At 44.5% G+C, this 25126-nt stretch overlaps 1 protein-coding gene across 2 annotated transcripts in view; it reads right to left on the bottom strand.

Annotated features, from left to right (window-relative positions):
• Positions 1–1110: 1110 nt before the first annotated feature.
• WASF3 (WASP family member 3) overlaps positions 1111–25126 on the bottom strand; it is a 92424-nt gene continuing 68408 nt past the window's right edge. Inside the window, exons 4-10 of one of the 2 annotated variants that reach the window (XM_082601910.1) lie at positions 23252–23386; positions 20987–21140; positions 17268–17385; positions 12003–12178; positions 7903–8166; positions 6230–6597; positions 1111–4192 (exon numbers count right to left, since the gene is read on the bottom strand). In XM_082601910.1, coding sequence (XP_082458036.1) covers positions 4035–4192; positions 6230–6597; positions 7903–8166; positions 12003–12178; positions 17268–17385; positions 20987–21140; positions 23252–23386 — 1373 coding nt within the window. In that variant the 3' untranslated portion in view covers positions 1111–4034. Of the gene's footprint in view, positions 4193–6229; positions 6598–7902; positions 8167–8938; positions 9106–12002; positions 12179–17267; positions 17386–20986; positions 21141–23251; positions 23387–25126 lie in introns of both variants that reach the window. The other variant, XM_082601911.1, reaches the window with a different exon arrangement.

Below are 25126 nucleotides of genomic sequence, written 5' to 3'. Positions count from 1 at the left end.
ACGAGGCCCCACGTCTGTGCTGCGGAGCCCAGGATGTTGGGAACACACCCAGATAGAGTGGGAGCCATGCATCCAGGGACCAGGACTGATAAGGAGGAAATACGGGGTACCTGGCAAAATGCTTCATGTTTTAAAAATTGCACACAATTAACTTTTGGTGAAAAAAAGTAACTGGAAAATCTGTCATTCATCCAACCACTGCACAAGCAGCTGCTCACCATCGAGGGGTCGGGCCGTGCCGGGAGGGCCTCAGGACACGCAGATGAACGTAGCACACGCGGAGCACACCGTGCGCACGGGCAGCTCGGGGCAGCGGCCACAGCAGCCTCGATGCCAGCCTGTTCCCCCTAAGGCGCCCCTCTTACCCCCCGACCCCCTGCAGTGCTGCAGTTCAGATCCCCCGAGAACCTTCCCCGGGCCAGCAGCTGATCTTCACTCTGTTCTCTCCCATAGGAAGCAGAGAGAATGCCCCTTTCAAAGGTTAAATGGAAGCATCTCAGAAGCAATCAGTGTTCCAGAATATCAGTCGCTGTGATAACCGAGACTGGACGTGGTCGAGACGCCTCTGTCTTCTGGGCAGGTTGCTTCCTGCTCTGGGAACGGCTTCTTCTTTCTAACTATACCAGTGCTTTCCCGACTCACTCGAGAATCCAACCTGAACTTTTTTTTTTTTTTTTCAACCTGAACTCTTGGCTACATAAGAATTGTGCAGAAATTTAAATGGAAATCAGAGCAGAATCTTCTGTTACCTAATAATGAAAATGCTCATTAAAAGCCCCACCCTCGGGCTTCCTTGGTGGCGCAGTGGCTGAGAGTCCGCCTGCCGATGCAGGGGATACGGGTTCGTGCCCCCGTCCGGGAAGATCCCACATGCTGCGGAGTAGCTGGGCCCGTGAGCCATGGCCGCTGAGCCTGCGCGTCCGGAGCCTGTGCTTCGCAACGGGAGAGGCCACAACAGTGAGAGGCCGACGAACTGCAAAAAAAAAAAAAAAAAAGCCCCACCCAACCCCCAACATCCCCCGCTTCCCCGCCAAAGATTAAACGTACAACACTGTTATAAATAAGCAAAAGTGTTTAGGGTTAAAAGTGTAATTTTATTTAGATGTTACTTGTACATAATCTATAGTAAGATATACAAACAGATAAAAATTGTTTACTAGGAGGTTTTTTTTTATACCACTTTAAATTCCATGTACAACAGCATTGGTAATACTGCAAGACGACAGACTCTGGTTTAGAAAACAAAAACTACTTGCTACTGTCGCTGACACATTCCCATGAGTGTTCAATGGATGAAAATGTATCATGAATTTCAGCTGCAAATTATTACAAAACTTTCATAACCTAGCCACTTGGTGCTCAGAAAAGATTTCGATACTCTAAAAATTTACTGAAATGAAAATGCTAATTCTGCAACAGTATACTTTTACTGAAGAAAAACATAAGTGACCAAATCTTGTGGTTTGGGGCCAACAACAGAAAATCAACCACATCATGGGTGGTTCTGAGGAATCTTCTCACCCCTCTGCCTGATCTATGACATGAGGAAAAGCTTGTAAGAAATTAAACTAAATACACACAGGGGGAAACGGGACAATTTAAAATAACCTTACAACATACAACTACTTTAAAATGTAAAATCCATGGATATGAAGGATGCATTTACATGTTTTTCTCCATTTGTTTTGTAAATACTTTTTGAAAATGAGAACGGACAATTCAAAATAGTCACTTTTTCCTTTTCATGTACTATCATATTAGAAAAAGTCTGGATTTCATTTTTAGAATAAATCAAATGCGCTGAGAAAAATACTGCAAAAAATAATCTAAACTGGATTTTAGTCCTCTCCCCTTCTTTTAAAGGCTACATAACACGTCAGGGCAAAAGCTTTTTTACTAGTCAGAATATCAAGTTGAAAATAACTTGCTAATTAAACTACAGGAAGACAACCAATACTTAACAGGCTCATGAATATTTACGAATAAAGTGCCACTAATTTTACTGTAATGAGATATAAATAGAAGAAATCCTGACATGGATAGTAGCTTTATGCATTCTCTCCATCCTGAGGACAGAAGGGACATTAAAAAAAACAAGCATAACCAAATACAAGTTCTAGAATGACACAGGTGATTCCTTATCCAAAGTAAAGCTAAAGACAAAATATTATAAGAAAGACAAAATACGATCAAAATTGGTAAAAGTCCCAAGGAAAATGCCAACACAGTTGGCCTCCACATTGGGGAAAAAAAGGAGAGAAATTAAAGAGAGAAACTGAAAAGTTCATTAATAACTACTACTTACAGGCAATAAACGTATGGTGCCACAGCAACTCAATCAAGAACCACGTGCCCAGACAGCTGGCTTTAGCTGAAAAGACTCAGATAACCTGGCCCGGGCACTGGGAAAGGTAATACAGACCTGAGGTTTTTCAGAGTTCCAACCTAGGTGACTAGAAGCCCGTCAGGCTGGCCTTACAGGATGACCACGACCTTCCACAGGCCACAAGTGTCCCTTGGGGACACAGACGTGATGGGGGGCCGGTGACGTCCCGAGGAGAACTCACTAACAAAACCCGGCAGCCAGGGTCCTGCTGGCATTCTACCGTCCACCCAAACACCTGTCTCAGCCACAGATTCCTGGGTCACAACGGAGAGTCACCAGGACCCACAGTCCGTTTGACACACGGTACAGAAGAAGGAACTGCTCAGTGGGTAAAGTGTCTCGTACATCTGTGAAGTTTTATCTGAGATCAAAGCCTGGGGTGTTTATTCCTTCCAAACAAGCAGTTACCCTTCACCCAGCATTACAGAATGTAAGCTCTCATTCATGAGTTTCCCAGGGGTTTGCCTTGGGCAGGAAAATCTGCCTGGGCTCGCGTGTCACCACGTGGGAGGGGACGAGGAAGGGACGTGACCTGCTCCAGTGAAGGGGCGACTCTCCTCTGAGGTACCTGGTCCAGCCTCGTGTGCTGATGACCGTGTGGGAAAGGGACCGATGTGCTTCTAGGACAGAGCAAAGGCCCTACTCGTGCTGGGTCCCTAACCGGCCATAGCACCAGGGAAGGTGAAAAGCTGCCCAAGTCTCCTTTCACCTACACTGAAGCTGTCAGGATTCAGACCAGGTGGGGTGAGGTGCCACCTGGCGCCTTCTCTGAAGCACCGAGGCCTCCACGTGGCCTCACTTGGCACATGGCTCCGGAAGAGAGGTTGTGCAGGGCTCTGCACCCGGGGCCACCCGGGTCCGGGCAGGCTGGCACCCGAGCTGCAGGGACTGCCGAGGGTTCTGCGTGCCATCGCAGATGGCAATGGCCCTGAGGAAGAGGGGCTGTTCCCCGCTTTCATTGCTACTGCGCTGCTGAAACCTCTTACAATACTCCTCAACAAGCACCGACTCCACGGGTGCCCACAGGGGCTCCTGCCTGCAAAGGGCCAAGTTCACATTTCACAAGAGTGAGCAAAGGAAACGCAATCCTTCAACAGAACATTCCAACCCACAGAGGCTACCAGGCCGAGAGACTGAAAACAGAAACATCTAATTCTCCTACTTGTCAAATCTTTCTCTCTAGAACCAACTTCTTCTGAAACACATTAAAAAAAAAAAAGTGGAAACAATATTACTTACTGATGGGAAGACATCAGTCTGACGCACAGTCATTAATCTTGCAAAGACCAGACATCAGGCAGCTTCACAAACACACAGCGAGTCTGCAGGATTTTAATGATCAAGGAGAGTGAACCCAAACTGCACTAAGTACTTTCATGGCCAAGAGAAAGGAAGCAGAAGGCTGTTTTCAGGACAATGCAATAGCTACAGCTTATCTCCTCATGTGCAGCACGGTTTGCTATGTTTCGTGGCACTTAAGTATTCCACAGTAGATACTGAAAGACCCAGAATGTTTGCATGTGCAAGAGCAATCTCACATTATCGATACAAAAGTCGCTAAGCTACGGGATTATAATACCGCTATGTGGGCGCCGGGGCCACAGGGATCGTCGGCTCACGCCCCAGCCCGGTGCCCTGGGCGCCAGCCTCAGTCGGACCAGTCGTTCTCGTCCAGCTCCGAGTCATCGTCCGAGTCGCTGTACTCGACGGCGATGCGCCGGGACAGGATGGTGGCCACGTCGTTGCCCACGGGCTCGCGCTTGGCCTCCTGCTCCTGCAGCTCCTGCACTTTCTTCAGCTGAATTCCTGGACACACGGGACACGGCTTAGAATGACACCCCCCCCCCAGCTTACTGCTCCAATCGTACAGACACGGACAGGGAAGTCTACCCGGCTGCTGTTCTCCCTACTGACACTCTAAGAAAAAGCTTGAGAAATCTGAGGGGAGAAGCTTGGGAAACAGAGTTTCATGACCAAGAAAAAAGGAACGTGTAAAGTCATAACATTCTTTGCAGCGATGCGTTGAAATGAAAGAAAGTCAGTTACAATGTCAGTGCACACGAGCACCGTGAAAGAAAACTCCAGGACAGCAAAGCCTGACCCGGCAGCCACCGGGCACAAAAGGCTATTTCAAGGTAGATTGACGGTGGCCGGTGGCCCCCATAGTGGACCGTGTTCCTGGACAGCCTGGAACCCAAAGGCTTGGGAAACAGAGCCAAGAGCTTCTGGCGAAGCGGGCGAGCTACGTGAGAAACTTAACTTCAACAATTACCCTTGAAAATGGGCATGAGATCACAATCATCTTACTCTCCTACTTTTGTAAGTAACAAAATGGGATATCTAACAATGTACTGTGTTATTTCTTTAACCTTTTCTTTCAGAATAATTTCAGACCTATAAAGTAGCTGTAAGACTAGAAGAAAAACGTTCCCATATAACCTACTCAGGTTCCCCAGCTGATAACATCTGACCAGATTTATCCTCTATCACTCTCATTTACACACACACGCATACTTTTTTTCTGGACCATCTGAGAGTTAAGTGGCATATAATGTCCCTTTGCCCCTAAAACACTTCATGTGTCTTTCCTAAAAAAAAATTTGATCAAAATCAGACTATCAGCAGAGATACAACAGTACCATCTATTCTATGAATTTTATTTAAATTTTGCAAATAGACCTAATATAACAAACGAAAAAGGTTTTCCACCAGGTTTGGGATCCGCCCTGGGATCTCACCTGTTACATTACTTGCCACGTTTCATTAACCTCCCTTAATCTCTGTGTTCTACGACCTCCATGTTTTTGTAGGATGTCCCTCGATGTGGGCCCCTCAGAGGTTTCCTCTGACAGATCCAGGTTACGGATCCCTCTCATTGGACAAGGCTCACAGGTGTCAAAAAGCAAAACACTGTCCTACCAGGACCCCGAACGCGTGATCAGCGAGGTATTCTGATGCTGGGACTTTTTTCTTGACAAAATCATCGTGCGTCAGTAACGTCAACGCATACAAGAGCTCCAGGACCCGCAGGAGGGCAGACGCCACACCCAGGCCTGGCCGCGGTGCCTGCACAAGGGGCAGAGGCAGTGCTGTCCCCGTGTCCTGGGAGGGGCGTCGAGGACATACAGCCAGCCCCTCCCCCAGCCACCTGCAGACCAAAGCCACCAAACTGCGCCCGGGAGATGCGGCAGCCCTCACTGTATGGGAAGCTCCCGGCAGAGTTCCACATCCTGTCGGACCCTCAGCCAATGTGGGCCGGGACCTGGGGTTAAGAATAAATGACGTGGAATAGACGTTTAACGTGGGTTCTGACCGGGAGGGGCACATGGGGGAGGATCTGGGCTCCGCCCAGATCTGACCAGAGACGCTCCACTTCTTAAAGGTTTCATGTTCTGGGGTTTGGTGTAGGACCTTCACCTGACAAGGGTTTTGCTACTTAAATAAATGTTGAAAATCTACTGGCTTAGCACATCAAACTAAAAATATGAAAAGGCTAAGTAAGTTACATCCTAGGTTTCTAAAAAAACTAAATCACTGACATGAGCTCATTTTCTTTCACTTATACTTTGGCCCTTAGAGCAGAACACAGAGAAAAAAGATCCAATTAATTAATGATCATTTTTATCATGTTTCTGCTCAAGTAAAGCTTTCCTGAATTCAGTGCTTTATCACTGAGCTTACTTTGCACTGAAAAAAAAATGTATCCACTATTAAGAAGAAAGAAAACCAAACAAGGCTCCTTGAACCCTCTTCTACCGGCCCTCTGGGGCAGAGGGGGTCCCTGGAAGCAGACGAGGCTGCAGCTGGCGGGACGGGGGGCAGCGTCCCGGGACGCGCACTCACCCATCCGAATGGCAGCGAGGAGGTCGCTCCGGGCGTCGCTCACGGGCGGCTGCGCAGCCTCCGGCCTCTTTGCCTCGGCTCCCGGCGGGCCGTGCATCGGGGAGGAGGAGAGCGAAGAGCCGGCACCCGGAGGGCCCGGCGGCGGCGGCGGGGGGCCCGGGGGGGGCGGGGCCGTGACCACCAGCCCACCGGAGGGAGGGTGGGGAGGGCCCGCGTACGAGGGGCCGGCGGACGCCGGGAAGGGGGGCTGCGTGGGCATCTGGAGGGGGCTGACGAAGGCAGTCTGTGCGGAGGGGATCATGGGCGGGGGCGGCGGCGGCGGGGGTCCTGAGGGGTTGTAATACTCCATGATCTGTGCCGGGAGCATCCTGGCGGAGACACGAAACAAGAGTCACCAGAGAGCAACCCCGGGTCCCGACCTCGGCGGTTCCCACACGCCGCGGAGAGAGGCCTCCCCAGACAAGACGCGCGCTGGCCGCTGGATTTACAACACTGCAGGCCACGAACATCCACGCTTCGGATCACAGGTGCACATAGATCCCTAGGCCGGAATTCAAGATCTACTGACGTGCACCAGAAAGTTAACCACCGAAAAAGTAACCTTCTGTGGAACGCTGCAAGAGCTGACTGCAGAGGTACGAAGGCAGCACAAATGCATCCTCTGCACGAGGCATCTCAGAAGTGGTGGCTTGAAAACCCATCTAACAAGGGTTCTGTGGCCAATCAGATTGGAAAATTCTGTGTATTATATCGCGTCTCCATGGAAATTCCCCAAGCCCGTGACGCCCATCAGAATATCCAAAGCTTTGAAAACCCCTCCAGCCAAGAAACCTGCTGAGTTCTATTTAGCCAGGAGCTTTCTAAGCCAACTGGACCGCAAACCCTCTCTGCCTGATACTTGGTAAGATTCACAGAACACACTCTGGGGATCCTGACTTAAAGAGAACCAACCACAGGGAGAAAACCTCGGGGAGCTGAGGGACACACATTCGGAATGTGACCCACGCTGCTCTGGAGTGAAGAGAAACACTGCTGATGGAAACACATTTTCAGCTTCCCTGGGCGCTGACTTGGAGGGGCTAACTCTTTAAAGACTGAGGTTGTGCGAAAACTACAGCCTATCTAAACACAGGCGGGGGCTTCAATTCATAAACGCTCAACAGGAGGGTCTTCGTTCAGGTGGTGTTCGAGTTTTTCCCAAACGACAGAAAACAAGAGGACCTGGTGGCAGAGGAGTATTTGGTACCAAGAGGTCCGGGTTACATGAACAAGTGTAACAAGCGCCGCGCTGTATAGTTGTCTCCTTTGAGATGCGGGTTCTCTGCGGTTTGCCCGGCATATACAGAGAAACCCGGGAGCATCTGGGACAGGTTCACAAAACTGGCAGCTCATCCTCTGTCAATGCCTTGGCTCAGCCATTCAGGCATAAAGGGAACGTGTGCTCACGAATACAGACACCAACCTGAGGCTCATCTGTAATGAAAAGGGGGAGCAGCATGACACTGCATTTTCTCACACAGGATTTCTCGTGACTGACAGTATCCGTATCCGGTCACTCTTGGCTGCATCCTGGCCTCCACAGTGTGATTATTCAGTGAAAATTCTTCCACCACGCACAGCAAGACCCCAGTGCAACGGCAAGCCACGGTCAGAGCCCGAGAGTGAGGAATTACCCGTAGTCGGCGGGAGCCAGGGGCGCAGGGGCCTGCGACGCCTCTGCGGCCTGCGGCGGGGGCGGAGGCGGCTTCTGGGGCCGGTTCAGGGCCAGGTGCCTGGCTGAGGCCGACGGGGGCCGGTACTCGTGCTCAGGGGCCTGGACTGCCGGCCCGCGTGGCGGTGCGTCACCGGCTCCGTGGGAAGGCGTCCCAGGCTGCGGGTGCAGAGAATGGTTGGGGGTGGCAGGATACGAGTAATCCGTGATGTCCGATGCGTGGGACCTGACGGCCAGAACCAGGGGTGGGAGAAAACGACGTAAGTGAAAAAGATTTCCCCTCCCAGGCATCAGCATGTATTTGAATAATAACGCGGCCAAGGCACAGAAACCACACGCTTATTCCCTTTCCCATCAACTAGGTCTAGGCCCACAAGCGACAATGTCATCACGACTTTAGCGGCAAGCACCAGGGTTACGTGGATTCAGAGCCGCAGCTTTGAAGTGAGTGCGTCAGACGGACGGGCAAGCGGCAGACAGCAGAGCCCCCTCCTCAACATCGCAGCCGACCCTTTACTAAGAGGGGAGGCTGCAAGACACACTGTGCCTAACTTGAAAATGGCACCGGAGACCTAAGATCTTAGTGCAATGAAACTGACAGCACGTGATGAGACCTTATCAAATGGCAGACGAACCGGATACATAGTAACAGTAAGAACAGCAAAAGAAATCAAGGATGCAATACGGTGCGTCGCAGTTTTCTTAAACAGAAGAAACATATTTAGCCAAAAAAGGAGGAGGAGTGCGGTGCCATGCGCAGAGGCCCTCTTGCTGTCTCCGAACGCACGGGTGGGAGGGAAACTCTGAAAGGAACGCGCGTCTGGTTTTAGTCAGCAGGGTTCGGAAGGCCGCTGGGGGAGGGGAGGGCTCGGCAACGTCACAGGGTGTTAGTCACCCGGGTTACGGGACGCGTGGTCAGTACAGGGGGCACATCCTCTCGTGACGCCGAAGCAGGGGGCTGCTGAGGCTGCGACCCAAGAACAAGCGGAGCGACAAACCCTCTGGGCGTCCTGTCGTCTCCCGAGCTCCCTGCCTGCTGCAGTTTCCTGGCGTCACTCATAAACTCAATGCCCATCTTCCTTCTCTCCCACTCTTCTCTTCTCGTTCTTACTTTTCTCACACTTACTTGCTGGTTTCTGTTAGGATTCAGCTTGTGTCTCTCTCTCTGAAGGAAAGAGGCAAACACACTTTGGGTCTTTGGAATTCAGACAGTAGCGTCCCTGGAGTATCACACCACACAGAAAAGTTCTTTAAATGGCAAAAGATTGCTGGCTTTTTTCTTTTTCCTCCCCTAATTGCAATATAATAATAACTTGTAACTCACTTTCTTCTCCCCTAAGTGCACTATAAACTCTAGATTACAGTGCGCGTATGACTGTCTCTTGAACTATGGCAACTGCTTGCTGGTCAGAGAGTTAAAAATATTTTTAACGGGGGAAGACTCTGACCTGTATTTAGATTTATCTTATTTTAAAATGTAAATACCTAAAACTCTGGAGTCCTTGATGATGGGTGCTTGGCTCTGTCGGGGGGGCTACGTCATAGACTGGGCATAACTTTCTAAGGGAAACAGACTTATCTACAAAACGTGGAGTGCTTCTGATGGGATGAGAAGCCAGGAACTGGGAATATTCTGGCACAATTTGGAAAGCTGTCCTGTAAAGTAGCTTGGTGATAAAGGGCCGAAAGGAGCCAATACAAACGGCATAATTGGATGGAGGAAAGCAACAGGCGGTGAATGTCCGACATCAAGAATTACAGCAGGAGAGAGGGGAGGACAGGGCTCTGATGAAGGGTGGGTGGGAGATGGGACCGGTCACTCGAGGGGTCACTGCCCAAGTACAGGGGACACCGGTGGGCTGGAGGAGAGGTGAGGAGGGGGGGTGACCTCTGAGAGACAAGGACCCCTACAGGAAGGCAGAAATCAGCCACAGAAGACACGGCACTGGTGTGGGCACGAGCGGGTGGTCCTGAAGCTGCATGAGCATCGGGAATTATCTGTTACGGGAAAGAGAACGTGGAGGAGTGAAGACAAGATGGAAACAGGGAGAAGTAGGTGTAAGCAGTGGAGACCCAGTGGGAGAATCAAACGAATCCCTCAGGGTTCTGTGGGTGGGAGGGTGGGGCAGAGCCGGGCATCTGCAACACCCAGGACAGGAGGAGGAAAGGGGCGAGGACGGTGGGCAAGGAGACATCCTGCTTCCGGATCGCCGGGGAGAGCAGTGGGCAGGCACTGCATCAAGTCTCATCCTAAATGTACGCTTAGAATCAAACCATTCCTGACCATCTACAAAGGGAGTAAAAACTTATCATCAGTTTATGTGATCAGCTTAAAATAGATAAGTTATATGAACAACTTATACACATACCATGATACTTGATACTCAAATTTCCCTCAGTTATCCTGAATACATCCATTAAAAACCATGTTTCTAAATAATACTTAAAACATGAATACAAGAAGTTAAAAAATCAAAAGACAGAAAACACAGAGCAATATTTCACTTTTGTAAAAAGAAAAATATACACATTTACAGAAGAAAGACCAAAGAAAGAAATACACTAAAATGCAAAAAAAGTGGTTTCTTTGGATAACAGGATTATGAATACTTTAATTTTTTCTATAATTTCCAAATATAGAAAGTTTATCTTTTTTCATAATAAGAAAAATAGTGACATACTTTAGTCAAATAAAAAATAAAAATTTCCAAAATAATTCAAGGGATATCATCCATCAATTGTACACCCAGTATGGCGCAATCTAATCTCAGATTCTAGAATAAATATCAATTATTCAACTGAGGGATTAAAAAAAGTCATTTTCCATCTAACTACTGAAATGAAAGAGAATTTATGGAGAATTACAAAGTATATGTTTTGCATGAGTAAACAGTCACAATTAAGTTAGCTGGAAAAAAACAAAAACCAAATGGACCTCCTGGGAGCTATCAAGTTCAAGCACTTCTCCCCACCCAAAGAACTCTGAGCACAAGTGTATCATCATTCTTACTTTCCACAGAAATAAACTGACATAAAGGTTAAAACTTGAGGCCAGAGCTCACTTAGAGATCCAGTAATTCTCCAATAGCTACCGATCACAGCTTGTACAGAAAAATGACCGAGACCTGCCTCACGGACAACGGCTGACGGCCCCTGTGGGGCAGGAGTTTTGACGGGGGCCGTAACCACCAAACAGTAAAAGCATCTTCCATCTGTCAGTCTGTGCTAAACACTGAGGTTAATGAAGATAAACATTAAAAAAAAAAAAAAAAAACCCAGATCTAACGCAAGGTCCAGGTTGTTGCTGTTTGTGAAACATCCTTGAATCATTAAGAATTCTCTATTCACATTTTTAAACACTGATGGAAGACTCCAACTTTACAGAAGCAGAAATAGGAAATTAACCGTAAGTTACAATTGACTGGTCAGTTCTTCTCCTTCAGTGAAGCCCTTCTGGGATAAATGCTGCTTACTGACCACATCTTTCACATCTGCAAGAGAGATTTTTACTTAATTGCTAACAAATTTTTAAAATAAGCTTCAACAGAATCCTCCTCCTGCAATTAGAATACATAAGATTAGCGAACTGAAGAAAAAAAATCTTTGTTCATCACTTTTAGAAAAGGTTATCAAAAAGAACAACAGTTATTCCTTGATCACATCAGCTACCACCTACCAATCGTTTCAGATACCAAGTGGCAAAGGAAAGGCAACATTCTAAGCAAAAGAGGCAGAGAGAGAATTAAATGATTATTAAAATTAAAATGGTCAGTCACAGGCAGCTACTACGCCCAAATTCAGAATCAATGTTAAAACAGTACATCTAGATTAATGGAATGATCAAGTCAGAGAGAGAGAAAATCACACAAAGTAACCCAACGTCATAGAAAACTGCTTTAAACTATTATTTCGAAGTCAAAACATATCCCGTTCATTTTTAAGGAAAGTTTGGAAATACACTGTGGGCCACAGAAGCACAATGCTACCGTGCATTTCCATTTGCAGGGAAGCCAAGCCCGGCCTGCACACGCACGTGCACACAACGCGCACACGCACACACACCTAGTGTCTGGGGACAGGGATCCCTCGGAAGATGCTCCGTGGTGTACGCTCTGTGACAACCTGGTGTCGGGTCTAAGCTCTTTGTCATACGCCATCATATTCCACTCCTGGCGCCTGTTTCTGGCTTTTCTAACCTTTTTCACCTCTCGGGTTGTGCCATCTATACGCTTTTGCTCCTGACGTCCAGGAAGGAAGGCAGGCGTGCCGAGACAGAGGGAAGGAAAAGAGTAGGTTAGTGCAGTGGCCCCGGCAGCCCCGAGCCCGGGGCGCAGACAAGGCAGGCCCGTCTCCAGCACTCCCGGGTCCAGAACGTTCTAACACGCTTACCCAACTCAGACCCAACCAAAGTAACAGATACCCAACGATTTAACATCGACACATCAAAGGTACTGTGCTGGAACTTCCAGAGTCGCTCCCCATCATTTCTGGTCAAGAATTCTCACTTCACCAGGATTTAGCTTGTTTTCAATGTACGGCACCTTTTAGATCTCTATTATACACGTGAAATACCTGCCCGCACCAGACAGAGAAGTCGTTTCCCACCCCTACACCATTCTGACTTGTTAACGTGCAATCATCTTTCAAAACATAATTTTAAATGCTCCATTTCAGTTTGAAAAGGTTATTCCAGAATATTTAAGCGAACCCTGCAACTAGCTTAACAAAAACAAAAACAAGAACTTACCTTCCCTCCCGTACAAAGAATCATTCCTGCTCCAGCCCTACTTTGCCAGCAAAACTGTCTTCAATAAATAACTTGGGTCCTACGCAGGTGCTTCTTTAAAGGTGAGGACAGTTACCTCTACGTGTGTTTACATCCCTCCTGCTTCCCCCGTGAGATGTGCTGACCTTTAGGGAGGTGAGTTTTGCGCCTGTAAGTCCTACGATCCCCTCACGGCACCTCCACGCATGGCTCTCCAGAGGGTCCACGCTCAGTAAACGCGGACTGAATGATCACATCCAGGTGAACAATGGTGCTCACTACGTCCCAGCAGCTGCCAGGCCCGGACGGTACAAATGGTAAACAAAAAAAGACAAGGATCTGCCCTCGTGGAGCTTGCGGTCCAGCGGGGAAGCCCACAAAGCCACACAGATAAATGTGCAATTATGAAATGTGCAACAACACGAATGTATTACACAGGGAATGCCGTCCGGTCTGGAAGTCAGGGAGGGTGCCCGAGAGGCTGGGACAAGCTCTGCAGGGTGAGGGGGGCAGACGCACACAAGAGGCAACGGGACAGCATCTCGCCAGAAGCGACAGAGGTGAGTGTGAATTCGGGCAAACGGCGGGTAAGACCTTGAAGGCTGCGTAGAAATGTTGTTCTTTATCCCAAGAGCAACGGGAACCATGAAGACTGAGGGGGAGGGGCTGGCGCGTGAGAGGAGCCCCTGTGCTGGGGACAGAGTCCACGGGGAAAGGCAGGGATGCCGGGCAGAAAGCTGCTCAGGTGTCCAGGATGCGAGCAGGCCCACGGGGGAGAAGGCGAGCTGTTAGCCCAGGTACCCGGGAGGCTCAGGCGACGTGCTGGCAGACGACGTGAACGTGACGTTCACAGAACACAGGCCAAGTGTTAATGAAGACACGGGAAGATGTGCAATTCGTATTAGATTTTTGGGGGGGTGGGGAAGCTCATCAAAAAATAATAATAGTTCATCAGCAGATGAATGGATAAAGAAGATGTGGTACATATATACAATGGAATACTACTCAGCCATAAAAAAGAACGAAATCATGCCATTTGCAGCAACATGGATGGACTTGGAGGGCATTATGCTCAGTGAAATAAGTCAGACAGAGAAAGACAAGTACTGTATGATACACTTATATGTGGAATCTAAAAACTACAACAAACTAATGGATATAACAAAAAAGCAGCAGACTCACAGATATAGAGAACAAACTAGTGGCTACCAGTGGTGGGGGGCACGCAGGGACGGGGGAGGGGAGGTGCAAACTAGTGGGTGTAGGGCAGGCTCAAGGACGTGTTGTACAACATGGGGAGCAGAGCCAATATTCTGTAATAACTGTAAATGGAAAGTAACCTTTAAAAACTGTATAAATTTTTTTTTAATTTTTAAATAAATGAAGATAATGCCAAATAATAATAATAACCTTCAGGACTGGAGGAGGCCTGTTAGGAGTATAAACTGGTTCAGTCCTTAAAGGGTCAGGAGCAATAGGATGGTATCTTTCAAATTTTCCAGTTCACACTGCACTTCTGGGAACTTACTCTGACGAAATACGTGCGTGAGTACAGGGACCCCCCACAGTGCTGTAACAGCGACAAGTTAGAAGCAACCGAAATATTCATTAATTCGGTAATGGGTAAATAGTTTATGAAGCATCCAAACTTTGGAATATGACACAACTATTAAAAAGAATGAAGTACATCTTTCTTACATCACTGTATGTATATGTCTGTGTGTGTGTGTATACAGGTCAATTCTAGGAATAAAAAATACTCTGTGAAATGTGTACACATGTATTTATGAATGCCCTACAAGGTCGAAAAGTATGCACATCTGTTACCAGAGGTTGGTTATGCCTGGACAAGGGAGAAACTCACCCCCAAATTTTCTAAACGAATGTGTTTACTTCAGGGTAGGTGGGGCATTTTACAACTGGCATGTATTGTCTGAACACTTTTAAAACCAAAAGAGAGAAAAAAGAGGGGAGACCTCAATGGATTCCAATATACATCTCACTCAAGCGTCACTGTATTACACTAATTAATAACTATCACCCTTACTTTTTTTTTTTTTTTTTGCGGTACGCGGGCCTCTCACTGCTGTGGCCTCTCCCGTTGCAGAGCACAGGCTCCGGACGTGCAGGCTCAGCGGCCATGGCTCACGGGCCCAGCCGCTCTGCGGCATGTGGGATCCTCCCGGACCGGGGCACGAACCCGCGTCCCCTGCATCGGCAGGCGGACTCTCAATCACTGCGCCACCAGGGAAGCCCCACCTTTACTTTTAAGAGATGTATGCTGACATATTTAGGGATAAGTGTTGTATCTGCCACTTTCTTTACAATGGTTTAGCCTCCAATCTACCCATCAACACGCACCCGACACACACACACACACACACACAAACCAACTATAATAAAATGTTAACCACGATGCATCTGTATCTCAACTACACTGCCTATGTTAAAATCCTGAGACTACTGCAAGCTGCTTCCTGCCCCAGGATGATCTTAGCTGCCCCTATCAATACCTGAAAGCCCCTCCATCTGCCCAGCACGCCTCCGGCACCCCCCTCACGCACATGCACACACAGTCACACACACACTCACTCTGTTTAGCTAACTTCTGCTCTCAGTCCTTGCATCTCAGTGAGCAACACCGAGAGGCCTTCCTCAACTCACCACCTCACCTTCTGCACTGTCACCCCACCCGCGGCTGCCACCTCCCCCAAGGCTTCTCCGTCCCAGCACTGTAACTACAGCCCTACAACGACATGATTATTTGCACAACTTTAAAAAAAATGTTTTTCGACCATCAAACTAAGGAAATTTAATGTTCAGAAACAATGGATGTCTTATCCCCAAATTTTCTAAACTAATCCTTCCTTCAGATAGAACTGTCTGTTCCAAAGTGAAAGTGACTTTTGGGTTTCTAAAATCCTGGGAAATTAAGGATATCTTGCCTCATTTTCTGTTCCTATATAAAGCAGATTTGTATTAAAATTTTCAAATTTCTTTCCCTCTTTATGAGTTCCAAAGGACGGCATGATTATCTAATGTTTGTTTCCCCCGCTATATTTTCATCTCCATGAGAGTGATAATCCTTTCTTTTTCAGCACAGCATTTACAAGCCATTCAAAGAAGAACCATTATATAAATGAACGAATAAGAAATTCTCATCAGAATTTTATGTCTTTGACGAATATGGAACGAGACAAAACTGCCAAGGAAATGACACACAATTTTGAAGACACAGTAACCACACAGAGCAGATTAAGACTAAAGAACAGTGGCAGAAAAGTTAAATATTTTAGTCAAAAGTATCACTGATGCTTCCAGGAAATCCTGCGAGGCCATTTTAAAAGCAGGCGATTTTTAAAGGCGGGTACTCTTACAAGTACTTGGGGGTTTGCCCTGTTACCACAAAAAAGTGCAGGGATTAAGACCAACAGGCCTTTAAATCTCTGTTCCTTTTCCTTTGGAGAGATTAGTATCTTTCTTTTCTTCACCTGAACACTTTGCAGCTTCTTTGCTTGAATATTTCTCCACTTGAATACCCAGCAACTCTTCGAAGATTTCCCATTAAATCTCCCCAACCCATCAGCACGAGAAGAGCACGCAGATAACCAAGTCTGTGGAATTCTCTCCCAGAATTCGTGGTAACCTCTCACACTTGCAGTCTGCAACCTATTTCCATGTTCCCTTTCCTAAATCCTGTTTTCAAATCTCAAGTCCTCTTCCATCTCGAACTGTCACTCCTACTGGGCCAATACACCTACTAGATGTCTCAGAACCTTCAGGCAGCCAGCCCACAAAATGCTAAGCTCTTAATTCACACACCTTAATATTTGTCAAACAAAGCAGGTGGTCATTTTTTAAAACACAGCTCACATATAAAATGCTTGGCAAATATCTGCCTTTGGAGTGTTAACTCTCATTTTCAATGGTTTAAGCCTAATTTCTGGGCCCCAAAGGGATCATTTTCAAAACAGAAGTTCCTTAATCTGAGAGTGGGTTTGTCCTCCCAAGAGCGTTTGCAGTACAGACTTCTCTCGACCTTCCAACTTGCAGTTCTCCTGCCTACGACCACCCCACCAAAAGGAATCTCATTTTTAGTAAATACTACCCTCCTCCAGATGTGCAGATCACACACGCTTTTCAATCCAATATGAACCTCTCACCACGGTCTTAATTACAGTTAGGTGACAACCCAACAATTAACAATGTTAAAAAGACCAAAGCAGAAAATTCTGATATGGAATGTTGACTGCTTTGCGAAATTTGAAGAGCAAGAGAAAAGTTATAAACTACAGTTACGAACAAAACTGAAATTTCAGCCACTGTATTTATTAAAGCAAAGCAAGTATTAGAGAACAAATCAACAGTATTTATTGAAAATAGTATTACTGTGTTAGACTGAATGGTATCTTCATGTGACAAATGCAACCTCTAAAAAAACTTCAGCACGAAATTCAACATCTCAACCATTTAAAGAATTTACTGATTTTAAACGTCTAATTTCTAAGGGAGAATCCCATTTACACGTTTATATGCACGTTTCCCATACTAGAATTATTTACCTTTTGACGTCTTTTCTCTTTCCTTTTGTCTTCTGTGTCCTGTAGCATTTTTTCTTTCCAGAGGTCAAAGAAATAGGAAGGATCCGTATAGAACTTCAGCCCATCCTTTTTATCATCTCTATAAACCAATGTATTACAAGTAGGGGGGGAGAAAAGGTCGTTAGATAGTTTCATATGGGGTAAACATTAACGTTAATTCTAACTCATGAGATGATAACATCTACATGAGGAATTTGAACTGTCCTTATACACTGTTAAGTCTCCCAATTTTCTTTATTTGGAAAAATGTGTGAACATGCAAGAACAGCACTTTTTTTCTAGAATAATGAAGTAAAACCTACTCTTGCAAATTTAGATTTCGGTATAGCAAAGTGCTGCCCCAAATCACAATATGGCTCATAAACAGCAATATTTAGTTCCACAGTTATTTCAAGGTATGTTTTGTTTATTCCAATGGGGGCTACACACAGAGATGGATGGATTCTTAGTATATATATATACATTCACTTCTACTCTGGAGCGACAGTGTTATTAGGATAAACATTAGCAAGTACTCTGTGCGTTTTTCTTCATCAGGTTTGCCCAATGTCTACAATTCAATTAGGAAAGAAGCAAAAGGTTCATGGTGTATAAATGTAACTAGGATAAAAGGCGATGACCTAGATACTTTTTTAAATGGAAGGTAACCGGCAAAGAAACTTCACTTGTAGCCACTGCATTGTCAAGAACCGCTACAATGACTATATTCCAAAGAATACTTCAAGTCTGTTTTATTTTTTTATTTTGGGCTGCATTGGGTCTTCGTTGCTGTGCGCAGGCTTCTCATTGCGGTGGCTTCTCTTTGTCGCAGAGTACCAGATCTAGGCACACGGGCTTCAGCAGTTGTGGCTCACGGACTCAGTTGCTCCACGGCATGTGCGATCTTCCCGGACCAGGGATCGAACCCGTGTCCCCTGCATTGGCAGGTGGATTCTTAACCACTGTGCCACCAGGGAAGCCCCAAGTCTTTATATAAGTTATTCATTTATCATAAGCCAATAAAAATGCAGCCAATATGAATCCAAAGTTGTAATATAAATCAATAGATAGCAAAGCTCAAAATAATCATGATAAGAAGTGAACACTCTATTTATTCTACTAATGCTTTAAAAAGTATCTGGCCTGTATATTACCTTCAAGAGGAGGCAAAATATTTACATTTAAAATTAGCATGTCAGGGACTCCCCTGGTGGCGCAGTGGTTGGGATCCGCCTGCCAACACAGGGGACACAGGTTCGATCCTTGGTCTGGGAGGATCCCACATGCCATGGAGCACCTAAGCCCATGCGCCACAACTACTGAGGCTGTGCTCTAAAGCCCGCGAGACACAACTACTGAGTCTGCGCTCTAGAGCCCATGAGTCACAACTACTGAGCCCACGTACTGCAACTATTGAAGCCCATGTGCCTAGAGCCTGTGCTCCACAACAAGAGAAGCCACCGCAATGAGAAGCCCGCGCACCGCAACGAAGAGCAGCCCCTGCTCGCCACAACAAAGACCCAATGCAGCCAAAAATAAAGATAAATTTATTTTTAAAAATTAGCATTTCAATTAGTCATTTAAGGCATACAGAGAACGAAAAAAAATCAGAGAAATGAGTATAGAAGAGAGTTTGTGGCCACACAGTCAAAGAAAGTGACATGAATTACTCAAGGGAACCTGGTCTTGAAGTTCCTGCTATGCCATGTTCTGTAAGCTTCTCAACATCAAATAAAGAGACCCAGGCTTTGATGAGGGTCATCTGGTAGCTCTGTCTTAAAGTCACTAACAAATTAGCACAATTCACTCTGTACTTTAAACTTTAATTACTTAAAATCCTTTCTTTTCCAAATTTCCTAAGTGAGAAGCAACCTGCACTATTGAGATTTTATTAATAACATTATTGTGAAAAATATAAATTATTTCCCTAAGATACTAGGCCTTCAATACAGGTGAAGACAGAAAAACTGAGCAGGAACTTCCTGCAATTTTAAGATGTATAAAATGCATCTTCTTTTTTTCAAAATTGGAGCTAATACTTTGATGAGGAGCTAATACTTAATGGAATAAATATGTTTAATAACTTAAGCAAATGTTAACCTTGGCATCAGAATATAAGCAGAAATATCCTGTTTATCACAACTAAACATTCGATTTTTCAGTCACATTGTACATCTCATATTTAAGACTGCGTTGTGACTGTGTCATATTTAAGTCCAAATGCAAAAGTTTATGTGTTTTCTTACCCCAAACATTTCTGTATTAATAAAAAGTAGATTTGAGCTGGCACTACTATTCTTAAACACTATTAAAAAGTCAAAGACATTTTTCTTTTCCATAAAACTGAGTAAATACACAATATATAATATATAAAGGTCGATTCATTTTTTATGCAATTAAACATTTTAAATCACCACAAATATTTAATCGTGATCTTGAATAATCAAATACACGTGGTTCATTGAGTTTTCTGGGTTTCTTTTTTCCTTTAGAACAAAATATTTAGTGAGGTTTCTTAGGAAAATTTTACTGAGTTCTCATGGCTCTGGGCTAATAGGTAAAACTGAAATTGCCCCAGAAAAATGCCTATGGAATAAAAGCAAAGTCACAAGTTAAAACGTTAGAGTTACAATACCACTATTCATCTATATCTTTAAGTGAGTGTGCTAAAACCTCCAGAAAAGTATGCTTGTTTCATATAAAAATGTGGTACCCTGGTCCTCTCCCATCATGGTTTTCCATGGAATCTCCATTACGTTTTTTGGAGAATCTTTCTGTCCATGCTGAAAGAAAGGGACGCAGTCTGAATTACTGCTTTACTAGCAGAGCCGCAACAAAGGGCAGCTCCAAACATCTCCTTTGGGACCCTGTGAAAGGATAGTAATTCAGACCCAAAAAACCTCTGGGCACTCCCTGAGAAGGGCCACTGGGCCCAGGAGGGCAATAATGGACGTGAAGGACGCAGTGACTTCAGGAAGGTCTCTGCAGGGGCACTACCCAGCAGAGCTAGTCCTGGGGGCCGTGCGGACCCCACCACCAGCCTGAGCTCATCAGAAGCTGGAGCAGTGAGCTTGACAGTGGGGTGAAAAGACAGGGAAGAACAGGGAAGTACATGAAACGGGAAAGAACACACTGATGTGGCAGGCGGTAGGAGAGGAGTTCTAAAGAGCATTTTTAGTTAGTTTCTTAAGATTCATTTTTTGCACATTTTCTATTCTTTTTCCTGGAAGTTTGGTCCTAATAGTGTGTCCTACCACTTCACACAGAAGGTTCATTTCTTGACCATATATATATTCACCCTTAGAAACCTCTAACGCTGCAGAACATGTTTTTCTGAAGTCAGTAACACATGTCTGCAGGGCTGAAATGCTGAGACACGTGTTCTGCTGCATTAGAAGTGAATTATGCAGTTCCTTTAAACTTGATTTTGAACACGAGGAACACCACAATCACACAGGGTTATTACGTGATGTGCCCACTTATATCTGCATTTAAAGCTAACATGAGAGCTCCCACGTCTCTTGGTAAACTTAGTTATATTTTGAAACGCTCAAACTTTAGCAATTCTGTAAATAACTAGTTTCACTGTGGCTAACACCGCAATTATCATTCTCCAAGTCGGAAAAGATACTTTCACCGCACTGCTCGCCTCTCTCAACTTCTTTACACTGAAAAGGCTCTGGGGATACACAAAGCCGTACCTGTATGGTGTAAGGATATTCAGAGGAGGTGGTTTATCACTCTGGTTGTAAATGTCGGCAACAGGATTAGGAATGCTGTTCTTTGAAACCACCTGCTGGTCTTGGACTGTGGAACTTTTGAAAGCTTTTTTCATGTTGATATCCTGTAGTGACACTATTTAGAGAAAAGTCCCCCAAGTCGGGTTATATGGAAATATTTTAGAAACACGTATAAGTTGACTCACAATCCTAAACCTCTCCTAGAATAGCCAAATAATGTCTTTTATTGTTCACTTAAAACCATGCTTGAATAGTACATGCATTCCCTCCCTCTGCTAAACTACAGTTATCTCTGTAAGTCACGCCTTTCCTTCTTTTGTAGCGATATAATGATTTCATTGAACCTAGTATTAGAGCATCATTCTTTACTTAAATAGCATTTCTCAGAAAACACACAGGAATAGAGTTGTGAGTATAATAGGAATGTAAACACAATACCCCTGGGTATCTTAGGGGGGAAAATCACTCAAACAGTTAATACCAGTTTAATTACATGTGGGAAATACTTCTGCAAAAAACACACAAATGTAAAAAGTGCATTAAATTTTTCTGACACTAACATTAAAGAGAGAGGGCAAAGCTTTTCAACATACCTGTAGTCCTAGAAATTAAGCAGCATGATACAAATCTACACTAAGGAACGAGAGAACCAGGCTAATTATACTCATTTCTTGAGTTTGTACAACAGGTTACATCGCAGGTGTCAACTCATCTGACCTCGACACAGACTTTTTGAGGTGGGTAAACTGTTGCATTAACCCACTGGACCAACGAAGCTGACGGTCAGGGGTGTTAAATGACCTTTCCAAGGTCACCCAGCAGAACAGTGGCAGGCCCAAGTAGAGCACAGATTTCCTAACTCGGCCGAGGCATTTTTCTACAATTACATCCGTGGCAAGGAAAGTAATAAGGTAAACTCTTGATTGGAAAGAAATTTTACGGATATGAGATTTGCTGTAGACTCTCATGAGATTTAACCGACAGACTAACCTTCCGCCGCGTACGGTTTACCACAAGCATTTACAACTGCAAGAACAAACAACTGAAGACAGACAAGTGTTTTTTGAAAAAATCACTTGTGAGACCATTTGAAAAGTGAATGATTGATTTAAAATGGTAAAAATGTCTTATCTGAATAGACCAAGTAGCTATTCAAATTTTTATTTTTTTAAATAAGAGATAAATTTTAAAAATCAGATTAACAAGAGCACAGCTTCAGCTTGCTACTTATTGTTGGAAAAGTCAGTAAGAATGTTCATAACAGATATTAAAATATCAGTGTTTTACATTTCTGTTAAATTTTTAGTTTGCTAATTTAATTTTGACCTTTGAAAAAGATCTGAACACGAGAAAACATGTTTTTCTTAAATGATGAGCGATGAATTCCATAAGTAACTATATTAAAAAAAAGAAAACCTTCACTTCTTATTAATACTACTATTAAAGGCATAGTAGAGAAATCAGATGCTAGGATTGTTTTAATGCAACAAGAGAAATTGTAAGTACGCTTCTATACAGGCAAAAATAACTTTTAATCTGAACGTTTTCCTCAGAGTAAATAGAAAATGGCACATCTTGATTTGGGGGGACAGATTTTTTCCAGTCTAATTTCAGTCTTTTGTTCAAAAGAGACAGCAAGTGGAAAAATTTTTTAAGGAATTGTTGAATATTCATTTTGTTGAAACTACCCCAATTTCAGGGTATGACCATCAATTAACTACACAGCGCCTGTCAATATTAACTTTGTTCTAAAACCCTGAAGCCTAGAGGCCTTCAGTAAACACTATTTCTGGGCAGTTAAACCAGCAGGATCAGCCACATGACTGAGAAGCGTCGGCCCTAAGGAGAGCATCAGGTGACAGCTCACCCTCCCCCTTAGCTGGACAGAGTCTGGATTTTTAGGTAAGAAATTATCTTTACAATAACTACCAATAACCTCCATGAGGACTTCTAATACTGAATGCATTCAAAGAGTCCTTTAAAACAAATACTACATGTGTAGTTTATTTAAAAAGAGAGTGTGGCACACAAGGCAGACAAGATAGGACTCTTTTAATTACTAATTAACCCCATGTTGTGGGTCTTCCCCCTCACTGTTCTTCTAGGAAAAGACAACATGAAGTAAGAGCATAGGACCCCAAGGAAGCAGCAGGAATTACCCTGCGATTAACCACTCCCGTCCCGGCCGCATCACTTCCAGCTCACGGCTCTCATGCAATTACTTACCCTCTTCCACTGTTGAATCCAGCTGGGTGACTTTGACAGCAAGGCGATCAATTCTGTCTTGAAGAGAATTTGCTCGGATGTAGAAGTTGTTGGCCTCATTAAACAACTCACCAAATATGTCTTCAGCGTGTTTGCCTGGAGAAGGAATGCATGGGGAAGGCCACCTGGTCAGAACCCACATTCTCACCCAAGCCAAACTCCAATCTCAACACGTGGGGTTTTGTGCAAATGATCACAAAAATAAAGTATCACAGTCAAAGGCCTGTAGAATTTTTCAAAATTTATTAGGAATATTCACACATATCTGAGACTGACCCAAAGTTGTAGAATTTTTAAATGCCCCAAAATAGTATAGAATTTTTACTTGATTGTTACATGAGCTATCCCACAAGTTGCTTTCCATTAAACTTCTTTAGGAAAAACTACTCTCTCATTTTGCATGCTTTACGTATAAACATCTCAGGACCTACGGTTTCTTTTTACTTCCCAAGGTAATTCAATAAATCATGTTGCTTTCTAAACTTAGGATTTTACCTCATTCACAATTGGAAATGTTAGCATCTTATATGGTGCCGACAACTTTCCAATGGCATTCACTTCTTCTAATTCATATTTCAAAATCTCGGTATACAGTGCTGACTCTGGCCCTCCCTAAAAATCGACATGTTGAATTCTGAGTTAAATTTTTCTCTATGGATCACCTCTTCATGCTTGTGAGTGCTAGACATACTTCCCAATTTTTCTTAAAGTGTAATTAATAACATTTCTGAAAGTTTAACAAGCAAGATAGGAATCAGTATCTTCTTACGATGAATTTCCAAATTCAAACGCTATTCCTTTATTCACTCAACAAACATTTAGTAACTGCCTACTGAGTGTACAAGGCACGCCTGCATCCTCTCTCCCCAGAGATACCTTTTTTTTTTTTTTAACTAGACTTCATTTTTTAGACAGTTTTAGGTTCACTGAAAAACTGGGCAGAAAGCAGAGTTCTCATGTAACACCTGCCCCCCCACCACACAGCCTCCCCTGCTATCAGCATCCTGCACCAGATGGCACATGTGTTATAACTGATGAACCTACACTGACATGTCATTATCACCCCAAGTCCACAGTCTACATTAGGGTTCACTCTTGGTGTAGTACATTCTATGGGCTTTGACATATATATATGATGACAGGATCCACCATTATAGTTATCATACAGAGTAGTTTCATTGCCCTAAAAATCCTTTGTGCTCCAGCTATTTACCCCACCCCATCTTGGCAACCACTGATCTTGCTTTTACTGTCTCCATAGTTTTGCCTTTTCCAGAATGTCATAGGACTGAAATCATATAGTATGGAGCCTTTTCAGATTGGCTTCTATCACCTAGTAATATGCACTTGAGGTTCCTCCGTGCCTTTTCATGGCCCGATAACTCATTTCTTTTTGTCCCTGAATAACATCCCATTGTCTAAATGTAACACAGTTTTATTTATCCGTTCACCTACTGAAGGACATCCTGGCTGCTTCCAGTGTTTGGTGATTATGAATAAGCATTTGGGTGCAGCTTTTTGTGTGGATCTAAGTTTTCAACTCGGGTAAATACCAAGGAGCATGGCTACTAGATTCTACGGTACGAGGATGTTTAGCTCTTTAAGAAACAGCTAACAAACCTATGTATAGATCAATCTCTAAAATACGGTTCCTTTTAGTAAAACATATTTGAATAAAGCTTTTACCTTTGAACAACAACAACAACAAAAAAAAAGAAACAGCTAAACAGTCTTTCAAAGTGGCTGCACCGTCCTGCACTCCCACTGGCAATGAACAAGAGTTCCTGTTGCTCCACACCCTTGTCAGCACTTGGTGTTGTGTTTTGCATTTTTGCC

The sequence above is a fragment of the Mesoplodon mirus genome (genome assembly GCF_964341445.2).
Source record: "Mesoplodon mirus genome assembly, chromosome: 17".
Lineage (NCBI taxonomy): Eukaryota > Metazoa > Chordata > Mammalia > Artiodactyla > Ziphiidae > Mesoplodon > Mesoplodon mirus.
The sequence above is the reverse complement of the archived record's forward strand: the minus strand, read 5'-3'. Positions and strand labels throughout refer to the sequence as shown.